Below are 12352 nucleotides of genomic sequence, written 5' to 3' on the forward strand. Positions count from 1 at the left end.
ACGAGCGAGTCAGTCGATTTTCAGCGAAGATAGCGGAGAAATGGTATGAAGGGGACACTTTTGTTTCGGATATAATATAAAAAAGATTAAATAAATAAATGGTAGAACATTTTAGGAACCGCAACCAAGAATGTTGAGAAAATAGTTCATGTCATGGAAAATAATTTTTCAACTTCTATTTGATGAAATGATGTACACGGTGCGGAGGGGACACTTCAGTTTAATATCTTACATAATTTACCAATTTAACGAAGATATTAATCACGAAACTGAACAATGAAATTTACATTGGGCGTTCGAAATTTGCTCCTTCCACTTTAATACATTTTCAAAGCCTTCCTCGGACATTATTAATGATCGTCGCACACTCGTTTATTATAATTTCGTTCCATACATTTCGTAAAGCTAGTTTCAAACTCATTAACTCGACTTGAGTGATTGATGGGCGATCTTCTATCTTTAATAATAATGAGTGATTGTTTGCTTTGCCACCCTCTCCGTCTCTTCTTACATATCCGGTAATCGTGACAATATTACATAATTTTTCATTTTTAAGCTGAAAAGAACAAATAAAACGAAAAAGAACGATAGATGTAGAAAGTACAAAGAATTTGAAAAACAAGATAGATTCAGATTTCGAATATTTGCAGAAAGGGTGTTTTGATAAGAAAACAGAATTTTATCCGCACTCTGCACTTTGATTTTATGAAAGTACACCGTTGTTCATGCGTTAGTTGAGGTGTTAATCGGATTTGGGTTATGATTAGGCGTTCGGTTAGAATCCTTGGTTAATAGTTACCTATCGGAACCGTGACTCCTCACTTTGCCTGGCAGTAGAGGCGGACCCGCGCCGCGCTGTGCCCGAGCCTGAGGCCCGCAGGGCGCAGCCAGTTTCCCGGCCGCGGGAGGGTCGTAGCTTCCGTTATCCCCGACCTGTATCCCGTACCGTAGCTCCCTAGGGGTCCCAGAGTGCCCGTGGAACCCTTCAGTGTGGTCATGCCCACCGGTAGGCCTGCGCTCGCTCCGTTCGATCCGTACATCTGTTGCACTGAAATTCCGTAAAACACATCAGTCCCGCCATAACACCTGCATCTCTTCCGTTTTCGGTTCCAAATTCTTTCGTATCTGCACTAATTGCCCTCCCAGACTGCTCTCGTTGCCCTTGCAATTTCTACCCTCACCATATTTCTAACTTTTCCGGAACCTTCGCCATACCCTATATGGTTACCATAATTGTTTCAACCGTCTACTAGGTATAGCAGATCGCTATGGATTCTTTCGTAATTATTATATTTTCGCACGTCACTATTTTACGCTACTTTGCCCCATTTTTTATTAATCTTTCTTTAGTATTCTCATTTCATTAAATCTTATTTATTAGATTTCTTCTACTACTGATAAACTAGTATTAATAAACATTTATTATATCCACCATACAGGGTGTTCCAGCATCGGTGGTACAATCGAGAAGGGGTGGTGACTCTACATGAAAAAACAAATCGGAAATAAGAAACACAACTTTTTAAATCTAGGCTACGTTGTCGAGAAAAACAACTCCGAATGTTCAGTATCCACGCATAGAAATTACTATGGTTTAGGTGGACGGATTTCGATAAAAATCACATGTAAAATAAATTCACAGAATTTAGCTCCCCTACTGTAAACCCCTTCATTGTATATATTTTTATTTTTATCGAACTCGTGTGACAGCTATATGAAATCTCTTCTCTTTACCTCCATTTTTGCAACAAAGGGATTTTATCCGTATACATAAATAAATAATAATAATTATTATTAATTTGGCTTTTCCGTTGCCTTTGAACATTGAAAACCGATCGCACGGACTTGAAACTCCGGCGGCGAAGTCGACCGACTAAATTTACCGAGCGTTCTCAAAATACCAATTATCGATCTACGCCGGCACAGCGACACGGGCAACTAATTACTTTCGCGTTTCCCTCGTCCCACGATTTTTATTTCGATACACCGGGCTGCTGCAAGCCCCCGGTCGAATGGTCCGCGACCGAAAGAGCGCTATCGGGAATCGATGATCGACGAGGATTTCATAGCATACAACTTCGTTATCGTTATATTTTTCCAATTGTCTTGGAAAGGAAATGATCCTTTGAACAATCGCACAGCTCGATGGCCCGCTCGTATCTTTCCACGTCGGGAGCGTACCGGTGTGTTCAAATTTTTTCGGATTTAATATACGGCAACGCGATCGCGCGACCCCGATGCTGTTTTCAAACAGCGCGGAACTGGGATTCCGGGTTCAACAGTCGAGCACAACGCTTTTATAACTAAATTCTCTGAACAGGTTTATACGACTACATACACGTTATAAGGTTACGCTACGATCTCGGTCTGCTTGAATTTTGCCCCGGAATTTGAAATACGAAAAATTTGTCTGTCTACCCGCCTAAATTCTCCATATTTCTCTAACTAGAGTTGAGAGAGATTGGTATATACAAGGTGTTTAAAAAAGACAGGACCTTCAGAAAGGGCTCTAATTGTTATAAGCAAAAAGGGAAAAAATAAATAGGAATAAAACCGTTTTTGGTTACGTGTAACGATCATAAATAATTAAATAAAATTTTTCCTCTTTCATAATTATTATTAAACAAGTCGCGGCGGAATTTTAACTCTCGAATTTGATTTAGATATACTTGTACCATGAATTATTCCATACTGTATTGACAATAAGTAACTTTTCATTCGGAAAAGTAACTCTTTATTTTCTTATATGTTGAAGTAGGTAGAATTGGATGTCGGCGTTGTCCTGCTCACGCGTCGATCACGCGCAATTACCTGATCTACTCTCTCGTCTCGTTGGACTATAGTGGTTGTAAACCGCGTCTAAATGTCCTCATTCAATTAAGGAAACGACTCCAACAGTAAGATGACTAGGCTTTCGTAGAAACGAAAGAAAATGTAAACCAGTAAAAACGAAGAAGTCAGGTCTTCGTGTAAAATTAGAATTTTCTTTGTCGATTGAAAAAAGCGGACGTCACGTAGAAAATTAATTCTTTCTTTAAGAAGTATAGCGGGCTGAAAGTAATGTACAATTAAATATTCTTAAATACTTTGAATATTTTTATTGTACATATAAAAATATTCATATCTTAATGTCAGAATTGATTCGCTTCCTCGATCTATATTCATCATGATTTTTTTTTAAGAATAAGAGGACGTATAGAAGTGAGACACTCTGATTTCTATGAAACTATTGGTAAAAGATAGTAAAGGATAGTTCTTAGAAAAATATTCGCCACATATTTTTCCCATGTTTGGACTGAAGGGGTGAAAACAGACGGGGGTTGGAACCATATTTCATCGAATATCTTGAAGATTATTATAGCTAGGAGGGTGATTCATATTGTAAAGTTGTGTATTTTTAAATATGGAGTCTAGCTGCACTAACATGTTTTCGGTATTTTTATATGTTTAAAAAATATATTAGAAATATAAAAAATATATTAGTCAATTTTTCTGTTTAAATGTTAATCTAGTTTCTTGAATATTTTTCCATTTCAAAAACTGTTATTATAATTTACCTTTTCGGTGTTTTCTGCAGAGTGGTAAGAAATTATTGTAAAAAATACATGTCCAATACTGTTTTAAGAACCACCATATAAGGGTTAGGATATCAGGGTTAGAGTTTCAAAACGATATAGCTGGAGTAAGGTTCCATTATGAAGTCATGGGTGAAATTATTGGTTTTTAACCCTTTGCACTGAAGTGGAGACTTTGAGACGCCAGTAATACTTTGACCACGTCAACAACCTTAAAATTTTATAAAATCAAAAAGTATTTGACTTAGAAACATTTAGATTGAGAAGATAAATTGTGTGACATTAATTCGATAATATTCAATGTTTTGCTAATTAGGAAGACGTATTAAATTAGCGTACAATCTTAATTTCAGATGTGAGAAAATAATTTCACCACTCACATATGAGTGACGCGGCAGTCAAAGTGTTAAAAGTAGCTGTGTCACGTTTCAAATTAGTTTTGTCAGTATCAACTTTGTGAAAGTTCAATTTCATATGTATAGGTTACAATAAATTATATAAAATAGAAATTTTTTGGATCAGTAAACATGTTTTGAATTTCGGATAAAAATAGCTTAGAGTGCAAAGGGTTAGATAAAAAAAAGTTGAGGGAACATTATTTCTTAATTTTCTCATCGTTCCAACAAATTTTAATTTACGAATGCAATTTTTTAGCTATTGTCTAGGAAACTAATTCCACGAACATGTTAAATAAATTTAGATCGCCTGACCCAATTACAAAAAGGATATTCCGTTTTAAAACGTGTGCGAAATCTTTTTCCGATCCACCGTAAGTCTTACTTCAAATCTGCAATAAGGTCGATGTACAACAAACCGACAATTCTACCAGTTCCATCCCCCGAATCGCTGTTAGAATCTGTGCGAGAAATGTCGGCAGGCCTATCGTGTCTTCGTCGTAACCGTCTTCTTTCCGTTCGTTTTTCATCTCCTAAATTGGTCGGTTGCCGACTAGCAACTACGGTTGCTCGTTTCATGGAACAAGTGACATAACTAGGTTTCGTCGATCCGCCGTGGTTATAGAAGATCGCGTTTCGAAGCACCATAGCCGATTCGACGGAGCTTCCGGCGACGTAAACTAAAAATGCCACGTGGTAGTTAACCGCGAGCTCGAAAGGAAGCGAAAGGGGGGGGGGGGGGCAAGGATAAGAGATTATTACCCAGGATAAACTGTCTGAAAACGGACACGCGGCACACGCGGTTACGCGCGATACGAATGGAACAAGAGAAACGATTCACATTGAACATTTAGCATTTTATTGAATATTCCCAACGTTGTTCGATACCTTCTATTTATATCTTTCGACGTTCGCCGACGTAATAGACGCATCGACGTGCTACATTAATTCGACTGCATATCTCGGCGCGAAATAAAAATTGCCGCTGCGTTTAGTGTAAAACAATTAACCCTTTGAGAACGAGGATTTTCCAAAAATGTTCTCCTCAGGGAATATTACGTATCGAAGACATAAATAATGGTAAGTATATTTTGTTAAGTACTTGATCAAATAATGTCTTTGTAACTTCTGGAATAGGAACTGCAGTACAGAAAGTTAAGATACATGTTACGCAATTGCATATTCTAGACTGTAGTAAACGTTCGTAACGTAACATTGCATGCTGTCAACGGGAATATTAATTTTATTTCTTAACAATTTCATTTTTATTAGATCTTCATGTTTTTTACGTTTCTTATTTTCTATTTCATTGGTTGTACGTACTAAATAAAACAATACTGCAACATAAACAATGTGTTATATGTATGCCTCACTGGTATATGTACTATTAACGTAATAATACGCATATTTATTAGAACATCGAATTTTACTAAAATGTTAACGATAAGTTTCTTACCATTTCTTGACAATCGTGTTAACGAAGCGAAGCTAACGAGGCTCCGCAACCTAAATCCACAGCCTAATCGCATGGCTTATTTCTAAATAGTATATTTACGCTTCCATGGTTTGTGCGTTGAAATAAATGTAAGTCTTCTTATTAAATAAATTTATAAAGTTTCTTTTCCTTCATGATCATTCCGACGTCGGTCTATAACGCGTACAACGATGCCTTGAAAGTACTACAGAATTAAGAGTGCTTTTGGTAATCGTGACTTCTTTGCAAAACATTTATAATTTTTCAAACGTTCTTCCGCCGGTCTTACGGAGCACGACGGGCCCTTTCATCTTAAAGTTGGCTTAAAGGAACTAACCGGATCATACAGTACGGCTTCTAGATCTTTGGAAGAACCGAGGTCTTTGCACCGTTCCCTCTTCAAGCAATAAATTCGATTACAAACGTAAACGTTCCACTAGCTTTATTGCTGCTCGAGATAAAGATTATGGAAGCCATATCGACTACAATATTTATTGAAACTTTAATCGCGTTACGGCGACTCGATTCGAGAAGCTACGGGTATATACGGTCGACATAGGGTCGTCCATTTTCTAGAGTTCATTTCACAAGCGATATATTTCACTTCGCTGACGGCGATCGACCTTTTAATTTCCCTTTGTTTCTTTATCTTCTTCTTCTTACCATTTAATCTAAGCTATATAGCAAGCAATCTACGATCTTGAATACTTCATTCCATCTTTTTACGCTGTATTTTCCAACAATTTAACCCCACCTGATGATTAAAGTTATGCAAGCATGTTAAAATAGAGCAAAGAAGTTACGTAGAAGAGTGAAGTTATGGCCTGCAAATAGATTCGAGTTTAATCGATCCGAACGATCAGATGGCCCGATAAGTTCGTGCCGCGAACACGTTTATACTGCTTGTAACGTGTCTCATAAACCGCGACTCACGAGCGACCGAAGTAATTTATCGGAGTCGCACTTGCATCGGAAAGTATGTTAACACCATTTCAAACGGAATCAGCTTTTTTAATTAGTTCGAATATGGTTTGAATATTTTTTTGACACGTTATACCGACTGAAGACAGCAATTTTTCAACTAAAAACACATCATTCTTACACATTTCTCTGTGACCAATTTCGATGAACTTTTCGACATGTATATAAGTATACTTTTGTTTATCGTTTTAATCAATCGCAGTTAAACGAATCTTAAATAATCGCAGTCTATCGTTTCAGCAAAATATAAGTTATTCGGATCAATTTTGAAGAAGTTCTTCTGGTTGAAAAGACGTTAACATACTCCTCGTCGCAAATAGACGTGATAACATCAAATTCGACAGTCCAATAAATGTAGCCACTTCTAGATTAAAACTTCGTTAAGAAAAACAATATCGAAGCAAATATATAATATCACGATGAGATCATCTTTCAGAAACAGATACGAAGTTCTTGCCGTTCATTAAAAAACATTCGATATTTCATGTGCCCCAATTTAACAGAATATGGAGTTACGAAAAACGATCACTACAAAATACAATCAATCTTGAACACGTCCACGATACAACGCGCTAGTAGCCACGGGCATTGTAATTCGTTATTTGCGACTCGTGCACGACTGATAAGCAATCGATTCTCGATGGCAAATTAGCGCTGTATCTCTCGCCTCGCGGAGTTCGATATCGATTAGACGGTGGGAACGGAGATGCCCGGAATCTCCTGACCTTGGCACGGGTTCGTGTTTTTCTGCGGCGAACTCTCGGATCGTCGAAGTTTCTCCAAGTATTCGCGAGAGAGGTGGGTTCGGTTTGGGATCCCCGCTCGGAGATCCCGTTTCATCGCGCGGCTCTCGCGAAGTTCGTCGTATATCGTCCGTTATCGCGGGAGCCTTATCTGGCGACTTAATCGCCGAGGATCCTTTCGCCGAGCCTATGTATACATGTCCAACTGGTTCACGGTGAAATTCCCCAAGGCGTAGGGACTGTGCGAGTTGGTGCGGACCAGAATGAATCCCCTCTCCGTCTTCCCGACTTTGTCGCCGGCGAGGATGGCCGGGTACCTCGGCGGACACATGCCCAGCAAGTAGGACACGAGCCCGCCGCAGTGCCATCCCCAGAAACCGGGTTTCGAGTTGATCGACTCCGCGAAGTACATGACCGATCTATGGTGGTCGCATTCGAAGGGTCTGCCGATCTCCCAGCAGCCTGGCTGGTTGATGCCGCCGTTCATGTAGAAGTCCACGTGCCCGCTCATCTCGACCTTGCCCTGGATGAACGCGTTCGTGTGCAAAACGTCGACGAACTCGGCGTCGCTTGCGTCCAGCTTGTGGTCCTTGTCCACGGTGACGAACAGAGGCATGGCCGGGTCCAGGCCGGTGATCCTGCTGATGCGATACGGACGGAGCACGTTCGCGGCGAACGCGGGCACGTGGGCGCCGAGGCTGAAGCCGATCGCGTGGATGTCAGTGGCGCCCATGTCCCTCAGCCTGTCGATCAGCTGTGCTAGACAGTCGCCCACGTGGGGCACGTTTCTCACGACGATGGGGTAGCACGGTGCGTTCGCTAGACGATGCCAGTCCACCGAGATCACGTTGTAGTCGTAACTCTTCAGGTACTGCATTCGCACGTCGACCAGGTACGACAGCTGCATGTCCGAGTCGTAACCGTGTATCAGGATCTTGGTGGGGTTCGAGGGCACAAAATTGGTCTCCGGCAGGTTCGAGTCGGTCGCGTCCACTAGGATCTGCTGACCATCTTTCACGTTCCTTCGGGTGTACAGGAAGAAAGTCACCTCTTCGTCCGGGCACGTCTGATTAGTGTTCACCAAACACGGCCCGATGAAGTAGTCCTTCGCCGAGCTACCTTGGTCCAGCGTGTTGCTGATGACGAACGGTTGCGGCGTGTGCATGCCCGAGGATTGTCCGACGACGAGCAGCGCGAACAATAAGGCGCTGACCGCTTTCCGTATAATTGAAACGTCCATCCTGGCTAGTCCGAACGGTCCGCGGAGCCGCTTCGAGGATCGAGGGGTTTCGGAATCGACGTTAGGGCCGATTTCGCTCGACTGCCGGCACCAAACTACCGAGCGGCGGTCCGCGTTGTCCGTGCTGTCCGCAGTGTCCGCACGACGGCCAACCGTTGGCGTCGGCATTGGCGTCGGCGTCGGGGAAACTTCGTGTTGAATCAGCACGTACCGCCTCGACGAGCTCCGAATCCCTAAAGAGGGGCATGCCACACGCGACTTGTCTCTGATTAGGGGTGGGGAAGGGTAGGGGCAAGCTCTGACGCACCGACACGTTCGATAAGCATACTACCGTTCGATTGCGGCCAGCCTTGGCGAAGGTCGAACCGATGACGATTCGGAGCAGTCGGAGCACGTTGCTGCAGTCGATGTGTATCGCCACGTGACTTTATTTTCCCGTTGATTCGCCGCGATAGAAACGTCGTTAGAAAGAGTCCAGCTGCCCGATCGCCGAGTGGTCGCCGATCGGGGACCGACGTTCCTGGAGCTATCGGAAGCGACCGTGAAAGCGAGTATTTACTTCCGTCGGCGGACACCGCTAGAAGGTGAAATTCCCGCAGCCATTCGGTATGCGACTCGAAAGCCTCAACTTTCGCGATAAACGACCACGGAATATTAATCGGGCCCGAAAACACTTTTACGTTCGTTTCAGAGAACGCGCCGCGAGCGTCCCAATTACGCGACTTCTGTCTAATCGGCACTCCTCCACGAACGTTGTTTATGATTCGATCGCGTCCCTTCTATACGTACATCTAACTGAACCCAGCCGACGAAACCTTATACAGTCACGAAGAAAAATATGAGACAATCTATTGATTTGAATATTTTTAATTTAATATATAACGGCAGCCAGCTTCGTTATACACATTTTATTGCGTTGCTTCTGTTTATAAGTATTTCTTTGGGTAAACTAAAAAATTATGTTTTATCATCTTGATATCGAATCTTAATAATTTAGTTTATCCGACTAAAACTTGTAAATAAAAGTAGTGCGAAAAACTTACAACAGTGGTTTGAATGTAATTGTAAATAATGGACTGCCATTATATAATGTTTAAGTAACGACACTTACGAAACATTTAACTACTAGTCGATACAAAAATGATTAGTAACTGAGTAAGTTAGGGTCACGGTGTAAGAAGAAAGGTGAACCGATTATGATCACAACCTCCGCCCCAAATCCTATACAAAATTTCTGTAACGCTAAGAGTTTTCTTCCATGCGTTCCCGTGGGAGTTTCCATGCAATTGTTCCTATCAGTGTCCTCTCACATGCGACATACTCTTCTGACTCCATCGGATTTTTATTTATTCCGATCACTCCAACATCATTTAACACGTTCGTCACCGCATCATCCATATCTGGGTGACACTTATTTCTGACCAATTTTGAAAATTTACTTTTATTGCAATATATTCGAGGAAAATGAATTCGACTATGATTTTTCGAATGCGAAAGAGTTCTAATGTCATCTCCTATGATGTATGTGAACTTTTTAGTTTCATTTTAATTAATTAAATTGCTTTAATTATGTGGGGATTTTAGTGTCTAATTGTCGGCGACGAGCGTGTTAACAGATACGAAATCCCAAACATTGGTGCAAAAGGGGTATCAATGAATTCATTACATCGAAGTCGACATTCTGTTTAGTCAAGGAATTTGACACATGCCTAAAAGATGAGTCAAAGTCATCGAATATAGTAAACACTATTTCGAAGAATAACCAATGTATAATTTATTTATAAATAAGTACTAAATTTGCTGTAAAATGTACCGAATCAATTTCTAACCCTAATATATTATGTAACAAAAGTATTCGGAATTTCGCGTTCTAAAGTCCCGCGTGTATCGAAACAATTTGTTGTACACAGGCATCACTGTGTTTAGTTATAACGCTAAGTTCGATCACGATCCATCAATCATTGTGTTTACAGTAGGAAAACACAAAATGCCGACCGCACGTCTATTCACTGTTCGTGTCAGTAGAATTGTGAACATATTAACAATAAGCATAGCCGGTAGTTGTACAACTGAAGACAGTTTTATTAATACTTATACAACATAAATCTTTTGAGCAGTTTTACTTTACTGCAACTGTTCATGTCAATCAACTTCAAGTATGTTCTGCGATTTTTATAGTAGTAAAATCTGTCGAGCAAAGAATTTGTCTTAATTGTTGCATTTATTTTTCTGGCTTCGTTTTCTAGTGACTCTACGTTTATGAAAAACATGATAACTGCTGTGATGAAAAAATCAAAATCATACATCGTTTTCTTCGATTATAGTGGTATTATTTATTTGAAATGCTTTTTAGACGGACAAATGGTTGATAAAGTATATTATTGGAGCGTTACGAATAAACTATGGATTTTATACGTCTATGAGAAAACTATGTGAAGCGACTGAAAAGTAGAGCAATCATTAAAAGAATGTAGTGCGTTATTTATTGAAATCATTCGAAAAAGAAATATGTGTGTATATAATTCTTTTAACTTTGGGGGCCGATTGTACACATAAAATAATAAACAAGAGTCATATGTTCTGTTCGCTTACGTTTATGAGATGTAGCGAATTTTCTGTGTTAATTATATAGTAACAGAATATTTTGATTGATTTCAATTGTCGAATTTACATTTCGGCATTGTTAATAAAACTTTTTATTTCATTTTTTTGTTTACAGAGAGTTTGCTTTGTTCTATAAAATGTATTACAACTCATAAACAAAGAAATAGAAGGTCTCTTATATTATGAAACACCCTGTATAAGAATAGATATGTACGTATACTCATTATTTATTATTTTTTTAAGAATTATTTAATTCATATATGAGCCGTTCAGTGCACACTTCGACTAACTCCATAAAACAAAAAGTCGAGAAACGCGATGAAATGATGTACATTGATTTTTAAAATTCCTGTTATAACATAGATTCACATATATAATGTAGAATGAATAAATACAGATATAGCTTTCATTTAACGTATAATTTGATGTATAAAATTAATATTATTTAATGTATAAAATTAACAAGAAAGAATAGCTAAAAAGAAAAAAAGAAAAAAAAATTTTGCCGTTTAACGGTGTTAATCTTTATTATTCAGAAAAGTTATTATAAATATAAAAAGTTATGACTATACCAAGTGCTTTGACACTTAAATTTAAGATTTTTCAAAAAGTGGAGTTAATCGATGTGTGCACTGGGCGGCTCATATAGATGTAACAATGTTTGAAAAAATTTAAGCGTTAAGAAAGGTTCTAAGTAAGTCATTCAAAGTTGTAAAATGGGACTTATTTCATACGAAAGCATAAGCAATTATGGAGACTAATACGTGAATTTCCAATTCAACCACCTGAGACCTTTAAAGTTTCGGCGGATTTTAAGAAACAGATGCCCTGAAGTACTAAAACATTAAATCAGACTGAAACTTTCATGCTAAACCTACCGAGCCTTAAAAGTAGGTAACATGTGATACTTTATAATGACTAAAAGATTATATTTATTCAGACCTGTTGCTATTTTGATTATAATGAACTTGATTGTCGTCCTTACGGATTACAAGTGATTTTGATTGTAATATTTGTTTGGATTATGACATTAATCAGAAAATTAATTAGAAAATTCGGTCATTTTCCAGGGAAGAATTCTCAAAAATGGCAATTGGTTGGAATGAAAAAAAAGGATTAAAAGATAATTTTTTCAACTTTTTTATCTGAACGTATAACGAAAATTAAAAAAAATCCATTTTGTAGATCTCGGTAGCTTTTATACGCGTTGAACATTTAGTTGAAATTGGTTCACGCACAGATGAGCTACAATTGAAATGAAATTTTCAGTATGCATAGAAGTTGGCGAAATCTTCGAAGCGCATTTTTTAAATTTTCGCTCCAGGTTCAGATGAAGAGAT

General features: G+C 39.1%; 1 protein-coding gene across 1 annotated transcript in view; it reads right to left on the bottom strand.

Moving 5' to 3' along the window:
- Positions 1–4806: 4806 nt before the first annotated feature.
- The window catches only part of LOC144476529 (uncharacterized), a 142189-nt gene continuing 134643 nt past the window's right edge, over positions 4807–12352 (bottom strand). The window contains exon 6 of the mRNA XM_078193608.1: positions 4807–8641. Coding sequence (XP_078049734.1) covers positions 7356–8641 — 1286 coding nt within the window. The 3' untranslated portion in view covers positions 4807–7355. The remainder of the gene's footprint in view (positions 8642–12352) is intronic.

Source organism: Augochlora pura, chromosome 10 (assembly GCF_028453695.1).
Source record: "Augochlora pura isolate Apur16 chromosome 10, APUR_v2.2.1, whole genome shotgun sequence".
NCBI lineage: Eukaryota > Metazoa > Arthropoda > Insecta > Hymenoptera > Halictidae > Augochlora > Augochlora pura.